At 36.0% G+C, this 19,414-nt stretch overlaps 1 protein-coding gene across 1 annotated transcript; it reads left to right on the top strand.

Moving 5' to 3' along the window:
• Positions 1 to 202: 202 nt before the first annotated feature.
• LOC113053594 (low affinity immunoglobulin gamma Fc region receptor III-like) lies at positions 203 to 19,057 on the top strand. Its single transcript, XM_026218731.1, has 8 exons — positions 203 to 253; positions 1,307 to 1,342; positions 14,500 to 14,634; positions 15,004 to 15,174; positions 17,354 to 17,635; positions 17,863 to 18,105; positions 18,201 to 18,314; positions 18,626 to 19,057. The coding sequence occupies exons 1-8, from the start codon at positions 223 to 225 to the stop codon at positions 18,634 to 18,636; spliced, it is 1,023 nt and encodes a 340-aa protein (XP_026074516.1). The 5' UTR covers positions 203 to 222; the 3' UTR covers positions 18,637 to 19,057.
• Positions 19,058 to 19,414: the final 357 nt, after the last annotated feature.

The raw sequence follows: 19,414 nt of genomic DNA, 5'->3' as shown, positions 1-19,414 counted from the left end.
AAAAATATTCATGATAACATTTGTCTAGAAAACCTGTATATTAGTGTGAAATTTTCTGTAAACATGTTACAAGATTATCAAAATATTTTCTGTAACACATGAGTTACATTTGTATGTCTTTAATCTGTCATGATGTTTCTAAAGATCTGACTGCAGGTTTCAGGAAGTCTTGAGGCTTTAACACTTTCTGTGTCTTTAACCGTCTGTCATAATTCAGTCAGTATGAAGCTCAGTAAACTTCCTCTCGTGCTCTGTGAGTATTATTTTATTTCTGTGTATTTTAGTGGATGGTAATTGCTATTATATTATGTAAATATAATACAAGGGAAATTGTGGCCTAATGGTTAGAGATTTGGACTCGTAATCCAAAGGTTGTGAGTTCGAAACTTGGGCCGGCAGGAATTGTAGGTTAGGGAAGGAATGTGCAGCTCTCTATCCACCTTCAATGCAGTTATTGAGGTGACCTTGAGCAAGGCACTGGGCGCTGCAGCGTAAATGTCTGCCCACTGCTCCGGGTGTGTGTTCATGGTGTGTGTGTGTGCACTTTGGATGGGTTACATGCAGAGCATGAATTCTGAGTATGGGTCACCATATGTCACATCCATACCGTATGTCACATCACAACTACATGATCAAGTGTTTTAGTATTCCTTGATTTATGTCTTTTCTTGTTGCTCTGAGTTTCAAATCCAGCTCCATGTTATGAGTGAAAGATGAGTTTTAGATAGGAAGAGAAAGTTAGTGCTGTTTGTGAAAGAGAAATGTTATCTGTTGTGATGTGTGTTTGTTCAGTCATTCAGGTTTGTGCTGTTTAATGGTGTTTGCTGAATCAGTTCTGTTAGTTTGTTTTACAGTTCTCTGTCCCTGGTGCCGTAGTAGATTTTCACTAGTACACAGTTAGTAAAAGTATATCTTTATCTGACTGTTTGCTTCAAGTTCCCTAAACAAGTTCAAGTTCTCTCTGCTGATGATGAAATCTATAAGACATCAAACAAATGTTTCAGTGTTTATCTGAACAAACACGCATGTAGTCCCACAACATCTTAATATGAGTTACTACTCATAACGGTCACTGTTTTCAGACTCTGGAAGGTTTTTGAAGAAATACTTCAAAATTCAGATGCCAATACAATTTTTGAAGAAATACTAAATTCAGATGCCAATACATCTAGAAAAACAAACTGAGAAACATTTGAGATTAAAATTATGGTATTCCTTTAAACTTTTATGTGTAAAGCATAAAGGAAAATTGGTTAGCTCCATTTTCAAACTGTAATGAGTTTTATTTTTTCTCTTTCTGTTTTAGTGTTGATTTCACACATTCACTCTGGACACACTGAAGGTGAGTGAATTTGACTTATACATTTCATAACAAATGGGTAAGGTCTCACTAACAGTTACAAACCAGATGAGAAAATAAACATTTTGAATATTTACACACCTTATTAAACGAGTTTTATAAATGACCATTAGCAGTGAGAAAATGCATACACTCTCAGAAAAAAAAGGTACAATTTTGTACCAAAAAAGTTACAAACCTTTGTAACTGGGGCAATATATTTTAAGGGTACAGAATTGTCAGCCTGATCTCACAATCAAAACGTAGATATTTAGACTTAAATTAAAACTGTCCAATACGTATGTGCCTTTACGTATTTACAGTGTCATTTACATATTATCTGGACGTAATTACAGGTTCGATACGTATCTAAATTTACGTAAAAACAACCTCAAATATGTACAGATAGAACGTGTTCTCTGGCCGGTCAGTTATCCATAGAAATTTGCTCATGAAGCTGCTTTTCAATGCTTATCTGATTCATTTATATATATATATATATATATATATATATATATATATATATATATATATATATATATATATATATATTTATGTATATTTTCCCTTTTTATAATTTTTTTTTGATAAATGTAAGATCCCTATAACGTTACCTCACCCGAACCTAAACCTACCCATTTTATACAGAATGTTAAAAGAATAAAACATAATAAAACACAATTTTAGTAAAAATATAACATTAAAGCGTTATTTTGAGCCACTAACGTTAATCTTACACCTACCCCTAAACCTACCCATAACCATTTCTTAAAACTACATAACGTTACTGTTAACAGACAAACAAACATCATGTTAATCATTTATTTTTTGCGAAAAAATATCAAAAGTGGTACCAAAAGTTGTTCAAATGATAATGAGTTCCAGTCGCAGTCCTCTCTGGAGGTAATAGTTTTTATAGGGTACAGAGCAGAATTTAATTTATTAATCCGTGAAATTATGAATCTGTCTTCTCTCCGTGAAGGCGCACTTGGCGCAGTACTGATTTCAAATGTCTATCAACTGAAACACGACATGTCCCAATCTGTGACAAAACATGTGAGAACCAATGAGAGTTCGATGTCAGTACGTAAACCATGTCGTAACGTTCATGTGGCGCACTGGCTCTATTTTCAAATTCGAATCATAACGAGTGCGGGCTTTGACTGTGACGGACGCTGTTGCTGAGAATGAAGATTAATCGATTGATATGAATATGTTCCTTGCAAACATCTGGATTCTAAAGATATGGAGTACAGCAAACAAATAAAATGGATATTATTTGTAATTTTATGCTGTGATTTTTTGTATCTATGGTTTGCAGCATGCACAGAAATTGTATTTCCTATTAAGTAGATGAGTAAACTGCTTTCAATAAATTCAATAAAAACATTTATTGATATGACAATTAAATACAACAGATTTAAATCATTAAAGCCACGATTTTAATATTAATACATGGGAATTCATATAAAAGTTTTTTTAGCTGCTAACATGTAAGTATTTGTACGTTTTACTGCTATAAATACGTCACAAATAAGTTACAAATAAGTTGTACATTTTTATGTGCATGAAAATGTAAGTAAATGTACGTGTGGAAGAACCAAATTTAACGTAAAAATACACACGTATTCTCATGAGATCATGTTGGAATTGTACCTTAATATAAAGTAACAAATGTATACCATTACAATTTGATTTGTACCATGGGGAACCAAAATATACCTTTTCATTTTTTAAACTTGTTGGTACAATAATGTACCTTCATCACCTAAACTGCATGTGGCAAACACGTTCCTTCAAAACTATTAAAGGCCATTTTCCTTATGAATAACATGCACATTCAACAACTGAAACCAAAATATTTTAATATCAGTAACTGAAAATACAGTACAGACCACAAGTTTGGACACACCTTCTCAATCAAAGAGTTTTCTTTATTTTCATGACTATGAAAATTGTAGAGTCACACTGAAGGCATCAAGGGCTATTTGACCAAGAAGGAGAGTGATGGGGTGCTGCGCCAGATGACCTGGCCTCCACAGTCACTGGACCTGAACCCAATCGAGATGGTTTAGGGGTGAGCTGGACCGCAGACAGAAGGCAAAAGGGCCAACAAGTGCTAAGCATCTCTCGGTGGACTCCTTCAAGACTGTTTGAAGACCATTTCAGGTGACTACCTCTTGAAGCTCATCAAGAGAATGCCATGAGTGTGCACAGCAGTAATCAAAGCAAAAGGTGTCTACTTTGAAGAACCTAGAATATGACATATTTTCAGTTATTTCACACTTTTTTGTTATTTATATAATTCCATATATAATTCCACATGTGTACATTCATAGTTTTGATACCTTCAGTGTGAATCTACAATTTTCATAGTCATGAAAATTAAGAAAACTCTTTGAATGAGAAGGTGTGTCCAAACTTTTGGTCTGTACTGTACATATCAAATACACATAAGTGATTGAACAGTAAAATATTTCCTTGCGAAATGCATTTTTCCAGATTACACTAAATACTTGAAAAATTAACAGAGTATCAGAGTATAAATATTCTTAGCATGTAACACCTGTTCGAATGTGACAGTTGTTAACCTTCTCCCTGAATATCACAGATGTAAAACCAAAGCAACATAAAAAATCTACATCTAAAAAGACATTTAGCAACTATAAAGACATACATTATCCATTCCAACCTTTCAGAACAAGCAAAGTCTCAAGATAAAACATGCATACCACAAAGATTCACTGCAAGATATTTTTGATGAAATCTGAGAGCTTTCTGTCCCTCCATAAACAGCCATGCAACTTACATATTCAAGGCCCAGAACCATAAAGACCTTTATTAAAGTAATCCATGTGAATCCAGAGGTGGTTGAACCTCAGATTTATGAAGTTATGTGAATGCTACGTTTGCACAAAACAAAACAAGTCAAAACAAGACAAAACAAAACAAACTGACAAAGAAACAGTGATCTGCAAGTACCTTCACAAAAGCACCACAATAGATTCATGTTGTGTTTACACAAGAAATTATGCTGTCACATGAATGCACTTTGGATAAATTATTTTGAAAGGTAAATAATGATACATAAACAAAGCTCTGACATCGCTTCATAAAACTGAGGTTAAACCACAGAAGTGAGTGAAATTTATCACTCTGATGCATTTGTTACAGTCCTCGACCTTGAAATGTGTAAGTTGCGTTGCTACCAGTGGAAGGACAGAAAGTTTTTGGATTTAATCAAAAATATCTTTATGAAGACAAACTAAGGTCTTATGAGTGTGAAACAACATGAGGGTGAGTAATTAATGAAATTTTCATTTTAGGGTGAACTTACCCTTTAAGGAAACCTGGAAACATTATATGATGAACAAAGTGAACTTAGTCTTTTATTCACATATAAACACTGAACAAACAGACGCTCAGCCTTACTTGACACATGAGAACAAACTTCATTTGTTCTTGTGGAAGCTCAAAATTGATGTTTAACACAAAAATGAACCTCTTTAATTTTTCCCAAGTATTTTGTTTATCGTATCTAATGTGTGTACTGATTCATGTTTACATGTGAATAAAAGCATAAATTCAATCTGTTCATCATATAAAATTATAGTTCTTCAGAAAATCTGGACTAAACTTTTCAGTTCACATGGATTTGTTTTACAATATTTTCATGACATTTTTGAAGAATCAAAGTAGTAGTTGTGTGGACTGTCAATGGAGGAATATAAATCTCTAATTTTCAATAAAACATCTTCATTTGTGTTTTGAAGATAAATGGAAGTCTTAGGGGTTTGGGATGGAATATGGGTGATGATGACAATTTTGATTTTGTGATGAACTAACCCTTTAACAGTTATCTGCAATTGTATAGACATCAGTTAAAGATACTTACTGGTTGTCTTCTTCTGGTCCTGCAAAGTCTTCTCATGGGCATGAAATAGCATCCTCCCCAACAGTAGACACAATATTCACCTGTGTATAAATGCAAAATTCGCATATGTAATGACAATATTACACTATGTGATTCTATAATATATAATGTGAATGACTTGTTTCTTTAGTATAAAGCTCATGAAACATTCAGTAAGTTAAATCTCAGATGTATTCTGTTGCAGAGCATAGAAGACTATGTTAGTATCTATTCATTTAAATTTTAGTAGGAAATTTAAATTTTATTCATTTTGTACTAACACTTGCCTCACAGCTTAGGACGCAGGGTTGTTGTATTATAAGTGTAAATGTTACTATTACACGATTTCTCAGAAAATATGAGCTTTCTCTGAGACCAGCACTGACAGGTTTTGCATCACCTCTGTGATCTGAAAGTTAAAGACACATTTGCTGAGTTTCAGAGTTCTCTATAAAATGAACAACCTGTAAATGACTTGGAGATAGAGCAGAATCAGGTAATCACTTATTTTAAAAACAGAGACCGAACAATAGGCATATCACACAGAACATGCAATTCAATTTGTCTCTATTGCGATATTTTTGTGAACATTAGACTAGACATATTTGACAGTTGTGCAGCAGCTCAATAATAATAAACCCTTTTTTTGTGCATGTGTGTGTGTGTGTGTCCTTTAAATTAAAATGAGCTGATGCTCCCAATTCCCATCCAGTGTTGGGCTACTTTAACACTGTTGCTGTAGGTTGTCTGCAGGTTAAATCGACCCCAATAACGTGAAATTTACCCCCGGCATGCAATTTTTACCGGGAAGCCCATCTCAAAATGCGATTGGGCTAGTTATGGGTTAGTTTTTAGCAAAGATTGGGAGGGTTTTGTTGAGAAAACATGTCAACCCTGCTCCTTTCTCAGACGAGTGTGGAGCTTCAAGAGCTCATGCTCGCAAGCATACCGTTGTTATGGTTTAACTGGTGGTGACCATGTTACTGACCTCACTCAATTTTTACGCAGTTTTTTACTACCACATTCCTTCACGATCATTCTGGTAGCACGTGAAGGCTGCATTAGTGAAAACAGGCAGTGACAATGGAAGCTTTAGCAACATTTGCCTTACGGAGAGTCAAAAAGCTCTTTTGGAAAACAAATTGTGATGGACTGTATGATGCTTACTTTGTCTGGAGTCTGGACAGTTTTCGCACAAAGCATTGGTATCAATCCCTCTTTCAGAAGCAATCATTGCATTACTCCAGCAATGAACTGACCCTCGTTTGTGGGCCAGTCTACTATAAAATCTTAGCACAAAGTATAGGACTTTTCCAATATTTATTTATTTATTTATTTTTTCAGGATAATTTATTCGAAAATGAAATTTAACAACCATGTCCTCAGCAGTCTATGGAGACTCCTGTGTTTGTTGGTGCATCCCCACACACAACACTTTTAATGGCTCTTTGAAGCTGACGTACCTCCAGCAGCTACAACATAGTCTGGAACTGCTTTTGTAGAGAGTGTTTATGATTTCTGGGATAACAAAACAATGAGTGATTGGATTTTTACAATTATAGGCTGTTGTTTTTCTGTTTGTTTTTTTCACACACTGCGGCCACACAACTGTGTTCATACACCTTAGAAAAGTAATTTTTGCATTCTTTGAAACCTTCAAGCCTTGGGATATGTATATAATGTACATTACTGAAATATAACCCCCAATTTATTATATTATTTACAATATTTGTTGTACTTATGATGTACTGACACAAAGTTCAAATGATTTTTAATGGTCGCTTTGTCGCGTCAAGCATAGACCGACTTTAGCTGCTGTGGCGCGATAACTATCAAGTCCGATGTAAACATGGTGTTATACATTTTTGATTCGGTTAAATGAAGGCATAAAACACACCTTTGAATTTCCTCCTCTCTTTTTCTGATAATTCGAGTTGAGCCTCTCTTAAAGGAACATGCCACTAATTTTGAAAAAAATTGTTTTAATTTTCCAAATCCCCTAGAGTTAACAGTTGAGTTTTACTAATTTTTTATCAATTTACACAATTTCTGGGTCTGGCGGTAGCACTTTAGCTGTATTTTATCATAGACTATTGAATCAGATTAGACTGTTATCATTTCCCTTAAAAATGACCAAAGAGTTTTGATACAGTATATTTCCTATTTAAAACTCGACTCTTCTGTATTTACATCGTGTACTAAGACTGACGGAAAATGAAAACTTGTGATTTTGTAGGCCGATGTGGCTCGGGAACTATACTCTCATTCTGGCGTAATAATCAAGAAACTTTGCTGGCGTACCACGGGTGCAGCAGTTGCAGTTTAGCTAGAGATTATTTTTCAGCACTACTTAGAAGGGGCACTGTGCTTCCTGCTCTCCACTGTTTGAAAATTATGTTAACGGCTGCTATGACTTCAGCCCGCCAAGTCTTGTGTTGCGATGCCTAATAGATATTTAAGAGTTACATTGGGCAGTTTTGAGCAAACACCATATTGTACATGTAGTTGTGATCATTTAACACGAAATAAATTCATTGCATTTTTAAAAAAATGTAACATTATACAAATGGCTAAATCTATTTTGCGCATAGCTCCATGAACTAATTTAAGCTATTCATTTTTCTTTGAGTAGCTGAAACATTTTCAACTTGTTGACAGGGGCGGGTCTACGTGGTGGCCAGGGGCACCCCCCCCCCCATGTTAGACATATCTAATCAATTCTGTAATACATTTTCATTTTCATTTTGCAACTTATAAAGCATTAAAATTAGTATCCATTTTACATGTTAAAACTGGTGTATGAAATGGCAAATTCATTTTGCTCCAAACGTTGCACGAATGTATTGGAAAATGTAAATGTAAATACAGAAATGCATTGTCATTTTACATTTTGCATTGTCATTTTGCATATTACATCCCAAATTGAATATTGCTACCCATATGCTTCCATACCAGTCATGCATGAAAACTTATTTTTCACCTAAATTTTAACTTTGAAATTAAGATCTTTTATACACCTTAATTTCAGTTGTACCTTGAAAGGTACCAAACAATATCATCAGAGGTCTTTACTGTACTTTCAAAGTTACAGTTATTGATAAGGTACAAAACTGTTCTTTGAGAAACATTATTTGTACCATCGTGTACATTTGTTTATGTGTATTATGTTTATGTGTTATTTGAGTGTAGCAAGTACTATTCCTTGCACAATGTCCAAATGATTTCATAAGATACAAGTGACCACACCCCCCATCAGCTACAGAGAACAAAATTTCAACACTTGTGAACACTTGTTTCACATATTTTTATTTATTGCAAAATTTCCAAAAATGCACAAATGTATATAAAAAAACATCAATAAACTGAGTAAAATTACATTTTTGTTTTAAAAAATTATTATCGTCCCATTTGTTGTCTGGGGTCTCTGGAGATGCCAAATAGCACGAGCGTATCCTCCAAATGAACACCACATAAGGGGTTTAATTTAAGATCCCAAAGAGCAGTTTTAAGTGCTTCTCCTCAAAGTGGTTAAAAAGTGTTCAGATATTTAGGGGTTAAGCACCAAACATGTGTTTGCTGATAACTTTGAACCTGGACTAAAAACAAGATCCTTCTCTTCATCTCAAAATTAAGATATTTTCAATTTCTGTAATATTGATTATGAGGCATTGTAAAATATATTTTAGTTTCACTACCTCTTGGTCAGAATTTTTTATAATTATTATTTTTTTATTTTTTTATTTTTTTATCTCTACTTAGACATTTAGAATTTTATCAAACTGTTGTACCTGCAAAACACTTTGTTGAATGATGTCTCTGTCTGACTGCTGCCATTCCTGATGTGTCATGGTGGGTTGAGCTCTGTGCTGCTGACCTAAAGGATGTGGTTTTGAACTATTCCTAGCATGGTTTAGTTGCAAAAGACTTTGATCTCCCTTTACTCTTTGCATTATGCTGAACAAATTTTGACCTCACTTGTTCCTGTAATTGCTTGCAGCTGCATTTATCTAATTGTCTATGAAATTAAAATGCACTTATAAGATTTATCAGGGTTTTTGTGGGACTTAAATAAGACTAATTAATAAATAATACAAAAAAACTAAATATCTGGTTTGCCAATACAGTTATCTACACATCATTAATATATATTTACTTTAACATATAAAATAAATATATGAATTCTTCTTTTCTGAGAAACTAAATAAAATAATCTAAAAATAATAATAATTTGTAATATTATAACATAAAATTAAGCAAAATCACAAGCTTTTTTGTGAATATGAGCATGACTGCAACTTTATACAAACCTTCAACAAACAAGTTAATAATAAGTGAATAACATTTCAGACACAATTTAATAAAATAAATAAATTCCAAACAAATCCATTTCAGAATTGCTGTATGTTTCTAAGCAACACACAGTAGGGATTTATTACTGAATGTATCAGCTGGTTTGAACATATTGGTTGAATAAATTATTCTGTGACTTACTCATTAAATGATTTGCCACCACCTATAGCCTACTAGTGGTTTTAGTTAGAAATTCATATTCATTTTATTTTTCCATTATATTTTTTCAGCTTCTGTGCCACCCCTGCAGTGCAACAATGAATTCTGTTTCTTGTGATCTAATTTGACTGGTAACAGTTCAGAATAGTCTTATTATTACTGTATTTCTTGATTCAAAATTAGTTCCCTTTCAAGGGAACTTCAAACTGCGTCCTCAAAGGGGGCGCTATGGGGAACACCTTGTTGTGACTCGTAACTGAAGCATACAGTAAATTGAAAAAAACACAAACTTGTTGGCAGGCGAGAGCCTCTGCGTTAGTACCTGCGCAACTATAAACAGGCACCAGGATAACACGTCAATCTCTTCTTCGTCTTGACTGACTGTTCTGTTTGAAGCGTGCATCTGAACCAGTAAGAGCGATCTTTCTCTGTATATCATGGCGACTACTAGCAAGCGTTTAGACAATGTGTGCATCCATGTTGGCGTTATTTGAAACCCGGTGACACACAATCTTTGCGTCATTTGTTTGGGTGAAGAGCATGAATGCGATGTCTTTGAGGAGGCAATCTGCGTGCATTGTGAACGTTTTTTTTTTTTTCCAATTAAAAAGATCTGTTCTTGTTCGTCTCTCTTTCCGAGGAAAAAAAGGAAAAAAGGCAGCCATCTGCTTCCCGAGGTTCAGCGCCGCCGCACCACAGATCTCTACCATGCTACCAAGCAGGCTGCCTCAACCATGGGCAGGACTATGGTGGCACATGGTGGTGGCAGAGAGACATCTGTGGATGAACCTGGCAAGGAAAGAAAAGCCTATCTTCTCGATGCTCAGTTTTCGCCTTCTGAACTTTTCTGTATTTCCGTTGAGTCAGTGATCGAGAGGTTCAGGGAGACGAAGGCTCATTACGCTGCTTTCAGATCCTTCGTTCCACGAAGGTGCAGGTCTGAGCCCAAACAACATAGGGGTCCTTGCCTGTCTCGATCTGAGGATCAAAGACAGGCACAAAAGACTAGTGTAGTGACTCGCACTTCTCCCCCACCTGTGGGCAGGGGTAAGAGGAATCGTGGGTCATGGGGAGGTAAGCAAAACCTAAGGGATGTTATCCAGACGAGGCAGTGTTCTCTTCTGAATCAAAGCAATACTGAGGTAACTACGCATTCCCTTTAGTGATTTTTAACTTCTGCTTTTACCTACAGTGTTTACTAAACACTCGCCAGCACCAGCCATCTGGCTTCATGTTCCGGTAGCTGAGATCACAGGCTTTTGCGGGAGCCTCTTTGATCATCAGGCCTGGCACAGTACTGCAGGGAATTTCATGGATGTCCTGGCTGCTTAGTTGTGCTGTCCCATCCAGCGGGAAGTGGAGGTGGCAGTTACAGAAGTCTTCTTGTATATGCTGCCTCAGGTGATGCTCCCGTCCCCAGAGGTTTGTAAAATTTGAGGTTGCCTCTCCCGTGAGGTTCAGCACCTCTGCAATGCTTTCGGAAGCTTTAGGCACACAAGCTAAGCTCTGTGCACTTTCTAAAATCCACCTAAGTGTTCAGTGTGCACGTAAGACTCTGCACACTTTCTGAAATCCTGTATGGTAAGGGTTACGCGCTCTGCTTCGTAACTCTGGTTAGACCTTGGTTCCTTGGGCTCCATTCAGCCAGTGTGTATTTGTTTATACACTTCTAGCATCGCTTCCTTCAATAGGGAAGGTTGTAGAGGCTATTTGGGTGATTCTCATTGTAGTTTAGCAGCGCTCCCTTTGTCCAAGAAGGGTCGCCTATGAGTGCCCTACTCTGAGCTCAGAGTTCTCCTCTCATATGAGAATGAGTTCTCTGTTTTTTTCCCCAGAGGGCTCCAGTATTATTTCCACAGATCGATTTGATGACTCTCAAACATAACGTCTTGAGTTGTTAAAAGCCCTGTTTATCTTGGGCGCCACTCCACCTATGTATCCTTGGATACCTATCTAAACAGGGTATTGCTACTAGAGATCTGTTGAGACAGCTCTTTCAGCAAGCTTATGCAAAAGCTAGCGGTAAGTCCCTGTGTGACAGGCAAGACTTTGTATAAAATGCTAGGTTCTTAGCTATATCCCTTTTAAAGGAATCTTTCTTGATTCCAAGCCTTCAGCTCTACAATTAACAATTAAGTTGGGTGTGTAGCTTAGGCCTTTGGCCGTAAAGGGTACTGTCACAGACAGCCATCTAAACGTCCCAGGGGCAACTCCCATGGAAATGGTAGAGTTGGTACTTAGTGTTCACCATGATTCTGGCCTGCACTCGCCTCAGCATGGCAGCGTGGCTATAAGGTTCCCCATAGCGCCCCCTAGAGGATGCAGTGTATCATTCCATTGAACGGGAACGCCTCCGATTACAAATGTAACCATGGTTCCCTGAGTAGGGAATGAGACACTGCGTCCTTTAACTCCCTGCCATGCTTCAGACGCAAGCTTCAGACGAAGAAGTGAATGACGTGTTTTCCTGGTGCCTGTTTATAATTGCGCAGTATTAACTAGTTGGTCTCTAGTTCTGGTCTCAGTTTTGGTGTTCTTGACTACAATTATTGATGTAGATTGATGTAAATTATTGCTTTAGAAAACAGGCCAAAAATAAGGAACAACATCAGTTTTTTTTTCTTTTTTTTTGTGGGAAAAAAATTCATAATCTTGATTTTATTTTTTATTTTATTTATGTATTTATTTATTAGCTTTTCTTTAATTGATTTTAAGTGTTAAATACATTTTCATAATTTGAGAGCAGTTGTACCAGCACCACTAAGTTCCACAGATGGTGGCGCCAGGAGCAGATTTGGTAGCGCTGTCCAAATCCGTTGAAGGATTTTTAGGCTGCATTAATTAGGTAAACTGGAACTGGAAACACTTTCTGACTCTGACTTTGCTGCAGCCTGGAATTTAACTACTGGTTTCGTCTGGTCAGAGGAGAACTGGCCCCCCAACTGAGCCTCGTTTCTCCCAAGGTTTTTTTCTCCATTCTGTCACCGATGGAGTATCGGTTGCTTTGACACAATGTATTTTGTTTAAAGCGCAATATAAATAAAGGTTACTTGACTTGACTTGCCTGTGGGTGGTGTGGGGGTATTCAAAATAAAGATAATTTAATCAAAAAATTGCTATTGTTTTGCATTAATAAGTCCAACTACTAATAGTATTTCATTTTTCATTTTTTTCATTTTCTTTTTTTTTTCTTTTTTATACAGATTTAAAGCACTAAGCCTCAGTTAAGATGCATACAAAATGTACTTTTATTAACAACATTAACAGGTGCAAAATGTAACTTTTATATACAGAAAATATATGTACTGTTACCATATTCCACTCTTATTAAATTTACCATTATTTTTCTAGCATTTGGAACTGACCAACTTGAGTGATTATGTGTGATTTAGAAGCAAATTGAAGAAAAGTTGGTTACTTTTCTTACTTCATACACAAAAAAGTGTAAAATAATAGGGATTTTATAATTTCAAAATAGCCTATAGAGAAAAAATAGAAATTAATGATTAATAAGCCAATAAGTGTTCCTCTGCTGCTGTCCACTGTTTATAGTTGTGGTTTGATGTATTTTTACAATTTTACACAAATGTGTGTGTTTTTCACAAAGTATATTTTGTTCATCCCATTAAAAATAACATTAAAACTGGATCATCTTAGAGTTTAAAAGTGCTGGAAATAGTGTGAAATGCTTGGAAGTCATTGAAAAGTGCTTGAATTTATCTCTCAAAAGGTTGTACTAACCCTGAAATGAATGATATAATGCATTTGACCATTTCTACCACAACACCATGGTTCCAGTCAGCGTTACCACTTCTGGATTCCTGACGTACAGTATGTCAGTGCTGTTTATAACAGAGATTTCTGTGTAGAATTTCAATGATTCTCACTGAATCTCGCAGTAACCTTATCATTGAATCTCGCAGCCCCATTGCATTTTGCAGTAACACTGTCTCGAAATCAACGTTGGCTCCCGAGTAAAGCTGTTCTGAGCTCGGACAAGTTTGTGGACGTTGCGGTCCGAACTGATAAACGGTCCAGCTGCTGAAACATAGTGCGGTTTAGTTTCGCTTAATCGTTTTCATTTAGTTTGCCGTTCTCAAATGCAACAGAAATGGCAGAGCTCATGAGTTGTGCAACGCGATGGTCACGCCAGTGCAACTGCTCAAAAGAATTTGTCGCACTTGTAGAATAAATTGCTGCAAAAGGTGACCATTTGGTCACAGTCTGGAGCCTTGCCCAAATGTGATTTCCATATTTCACTTCGTCTAGACACGTTACAGTGAATTCAATAATGCTCCAATGATGAGTTGGTATGATAGGATGGTTTAGATTATTCGCATTAAAAGAGTTAATAACTAAAAAGAAACAATTAGTATAATACCGTTAGCCAAAACAAACTTATTGTAAACAATGATTTAAATCTGCTGGCGTCTACCAAAGTTCAATGAGTCCATTACTTCATTCACTAAGGACGCCATATTTAAACAATATTTCATATGACTAACATTCTTTAGCCAGCAAGTATCACTACAGTATATAGACATTAACAAATTAAACGGCTCGTACACCATGTTTACAAATGAGAGAATAAAACCTTCTGCTGAAATATTTTCACAACTTATGCTACTATCATGATTTTATACTGACAGATATTCCTAAACCAACATGTGATGCCACAGAGTTCATTGTTCACTGACACACTCTTTACGTTATTAAATGTTTGATTTCTCTATTTCAGATAGAGTCCAGACAGTTTTAGGTGTTTCTCCACAGAAGTGGTTGGCTGAAGGAGATCCAGTGACTCTGATCTGTGAAGTTTACGGCAACTCTACAGGCTGGACATTCAGCTGGTACACTCTAAATGTTTCATCAGGTAAGATACAGTATAATGTGCTTCATGTGGAAACAACTAAATTAATGTGGTATAATTATTATTCTTTTATTATCTGTGTTTTTGTTCTGTAGCTGTTATTTTACTCCACTGCGGAAGATTCTATAATGATAATAAATTCCTTGTATGTGAATACCTGGCAATAAAGCTCGTTTTGATTTTGATTAATTGGTTTTATTAATTGGTTTGTTGTGCATGTACTAGTGACCATTAATTCCTGAGCTTTGATCTGGCCTTGTTACAGTTAAACTGAATACACTGAATTACCCCAAAAAGCACAATGTATAATTGTAAAAGCAAAAAGCAAAAGCTCCTTAATGTGAAATCTACATGAATTCTCATGTTTTGTAGACAACAGATATAATTTTCAGCTGCTCTCAGACAGCAGCAGAGGAGCTGGAGGAAACTACACTGTCAGTTCTGCTGCTCTAAAACACACAGGAGTTTATGTGTGCAGAGCAGAGAGAAGAAAACCAGCATATAACACAACTTACAGCAACACACAGCCAGTATGGGTCACTGGTGAGTTTGAACAGGATCAGTTTGAATGAGACAGAACTGACACAAGAATGTATGAGAGTGTGTTGTATGATACAATGAATGTTGCATCTAGAGTCATATAAAGAGAAATCAGCATTTTCTTGGTATTTTGAAGACTATGATGTATGATGAAATCACACAGTTTCAAAATTTCAAAATTCCTCTCCAGTTCGTAATAGAGGAAATAGTCAATCAAAACTGAAGCATGACTCTGTATGGAACACAAATGTTACTGCTATTATCATTAAAGGGTTACTCCACCCCAAAATTTCCCGTGTCATTTCAAACCTGTAAAAGTTTTGTTTTCGTTTTCTGAATACAATTTAAGATACAAACCCGATTCAAATTGTGAGTAAAAAAAAGGAATGGAATAATTTACAAATCTCATAAACTTATATTTTATTCACTGTAGAATATAGATGACTTATCAAATGTTGAAAGTGAGACATTTAGAAATTTGGAAATATGGACATGGATTTCATGAGAGCTACACATTCCAAAAAAGTTGGGACAGGTAGCAATAAGAGGCTGGAAAAGTTACATGTACATATAAGGAACAGCTTGGGGACCAATTTGCAACTTATTGGTCCCTATTGGCCCCGATTTTGTGTTTTTTTTTTTTTTTTACGTAATGTGCAATAAACCAATCAGAGTCTCATCATCCATTCCCTTTAAGAGCCAGTTGCACTCGTGCTATGACAGATTTTCTATTTACACTGCGGAATTTGGCAAGCGCGAAGACAAAACGCGTCTCCGAGATGAAACGTAGCTGCTCATGTGCCAGCAAATAGATAGCTTAATTATGATACATGCAATGACTATCCATTGTGACATATTTATTTATTTATATTTAATTAGCCTACAAAAAATTCTTATGCATTGCAATCCTTTTAATTTTTAATATTTGACATGTTTGTGTGCTGTTGCGCATCCCTGTGTTTAATAAGCAGCGTGTACGCTCTAACATTGTGCCAGACTTAAGACCAGGTTTGAATTGGTCTATGCCGCAGTCTATTTTCAGCTCCTTAGAATTGTGCCTTCAATGCACCTGAACACACCTCTTTTTTAGACCATGGGCACAAAAATGAGCTCAAATGCATTTGCTAATTAAACAATGTGGTGCAGGATGGGAAAATGCGTACAGCGCCAGACTGAAACTAGCAAACTAGTGTATTATAGAGACCATTAGGTCAATTGGCAACATGATTGGGTATATTCTCAGAGTGGCAGTTTCTCTCAGAAGTCAAGATGGAAAGAGGATCACCAATTCCCCCAATGATGCGCAAAAAATAGTGGAGCAATATCAGAAAGTAGTTTCTCAGAGAAAAATTGCAAAGAGTTTGAAGTTATCATCATCTACAGTGCATATTATCATCCAAAGATTCATAGAATCTGGAACAATGTGCGTAAGGGACAAGGTCAGAAAACCATACTGGATGCACGTGATCTTTGGGCCCTTAGACGGCACTGCATCACATACAGGAATACTACTGTAATGGAAATCACAACATGGGCTGAGAAATACTTCCAGAAAACAATGTCGGTAAATACAATCCATATTCTCTGTTGCCGGCTAAATCTAGGTAAAAAAAGAAGCCATATCTTAACATAATCCTGAAGTGCAGCCATTTTATCTATTAGGCCATTTTTTGTTCCTTTTAAAACATACTCCACAAAGTGATTTACCCGTCACAGCTGGATCTCTGTCCAAGCAATTGGGTTCCCCAAAACCATCAATTCACAAATCAGAGTAATAATTCTGTTCCCTTAAACAATGTTTCCGTAAAAGCAAGTTGGCATGCACACTTATACTCCTTAAGGAACTTAGCATTTGCCTAAAACCCAATTTATTGGACTGAACGTTAGCCAACATAAATATAGGGAGAGGCCTGTTGTTGTCTCTTCAACCTCTGGTGCACCACGCCTTCCCCTCTTCCTCACCTTTTTTGGCATGGATATCCATCCTCGTTTCATCTCAGTAATACGACAGAATAACTTATGCTGGTAATGCCTTCAGAAGATCCACTGTGCCAACTTCAGAGTTACGTAGTAGTAGGAAAAACTCCAATACTACTATATAGGTATACCATATAGGTTCATGGAAGTTGCAAAAAAAAAAAAAAAAAAAAACTATTGTCTTTTCAAACAATTGTCTTCTCAGGTATTTCTCCTCGAGTCTCTCTGATCATCAGTCCCAGCAGAACTCAACACTTCACATCTGTCTCTCTCTCTCTGAGCTGTGAGGACCAGAGTAACTCTGATAGATGGAGAGTGAAAAGATACACGGAGAGTTTGGGTCTGGAAGATTGTTCATCATCACTGTGGGTATCACAAACAGGTTCTACGTGTACATTCATCTTTACCAGCAAATCAGACACTGGAGTGTACTGGTGTCAGTCTGAATCTGAAGAAAAATATGATCCTGTTAATATCACTGTACACTGTGAGTCTGTTTATTTATTTATTAATTTCACTGGTAGTTTACAATCAATACACAAAGCAGGTTGATTAAACAAGTGCAGGAAGCATCAGTGAGCAAAAAACACTCAGGGCAGGCAGTACAAAACAAATTTAGTTTTATCATAAAACATAAAAACCTTTATTTTTTGTCATCATATTTTTTATAGTCTTACTATTTACCAACAGCTCATGTTTCCTCTTTTTCTGTAGTAGTTGTGATTCTGGAGAGTCCTGTTCATCCTGTGACTGAAGGAGATACTCTGACTCTACGCTGTTTATATCAACATTCAACTCCACCAAACCTCAGAGCTGATTTCTATAAAGATGGATCACTCATCCAGAATCAAACTACAGAGATGATCATCTCTACTGTCTCAAAGTCACATGAGGGTTTCTACTACTGCAAACACTCAGAGAGAGGAGAGTCACCCAAGAGCTGGATCTCAGTCAGAGGTGAGAGTCAATAGAAACTGTGAGCTGATTTATTTCTTATTATGCTCTCGTTCACATATAGTACATGATAAAGTGCTTGTTTGTCTGTTTTTCAGTGTCTCCTTCAGAATCTCAGATCTCTGTACTCCACACACTCAGTTCTGTTCTGGCAGTTTGTCCATATCTGCTAGTGACAGTCGTGCTGATTTTCAAATGCTGCAGGATGAGAGGTAAAACGTCTTTATTAATGTATTCAATGATATAATAATTATTTAAGTTCAATAATCATCATATTTACACCAACAAATGAGTCAATCATATCATACATTATGTGGCTATCATCTTTGGCCTTCTTCTTGAGGGTTTGTTCTTTGCAAAGTTGTTTCAGAAACAATGTTTAATAATGAATAGACTCCATCTCTCCCTGTGTATCTTTTTTCCCTAGAAATATTCCCTCATTGACACATAATTTTTTTGTTGTCAAATTTATTTCCGCTAAGTAAATAATGAAAATATTGTTTTGTGTGTGTGTATTTAACAGGTACATGTTGAAGATGAAGAAGCTTTAATTTAATCGGTTGTGACGGTAAAAAAACGAAATCTTCAGATATTGACTGCAGTCATTATCAAAAGTGAAGATGACGTTTAGGATCGCTCTGTGTCTGCATGAAAAACAGAAGTCATTCCTGATTCACGATGATTAACTTTTTGGCATCTCATGGTTGTTAAAGTCAACATGAACCAGAATTACTAGCCCACTTGACCTTCATTAATTTCAGGTCTAATTAGCATACCTACATACATAAATGTTGTGCATGCGTACAGTGGAAAATGAAATCCTTAAACTAAATTATTATTATAATTTTTTTTTTTAATGAAGCCTAGATTATAATCCTAGTCATGGTCTTTTTCAAAAGACATGTAGACACTTTTTACTGAATTAAAAGCAAGCAGTAATGTAACTGAATTTAAAGCAACATTACAGAAGCTTACACTTATTTTATAGAAAGTAAATATGCAGAAATGCAAAAATGTTGTCAGTGTTGCCAACTAAGATGTTCTAAAAAGGCTATTTAAACACAGGATACTACATAAACATCACGGGCTAATACACAGTCTTTAACTTGATTTTTAACTCTTTATTGATATTTTTCTGCTCCTCTTCTTTGCATCACTTAGAGCCTTGTGCCCCTGGTCATTTTAATTTTTTAGTAATGTTTTAGAAATGCAGAGCCGGACAGTAACGGAGTATATTTACTTCAGTACAGTACTTAAGTACAATTTTGAGGGATCTGTACTTTACTCAAGTATACATTTGTATACAAGTGTA

This window comes from Carassius auratus, chromosome 3, assembly GCF_003368295.1.
Source record: "Carassius auratus strain Wakin chromosome 3, ASM336829v1, whole genome shotgun sequence".
NCBI lineage: Eukaryota > Metazoa > Chordata > Actinopteri > Cypriniformes > Cyprinidae > Carassius > Carassius auratus.
The sequence above is the reverse complement of the archived record's forward strand: the minus strand, read 5'-3'. Positions and strand labels throughout refer to the sequence as shown.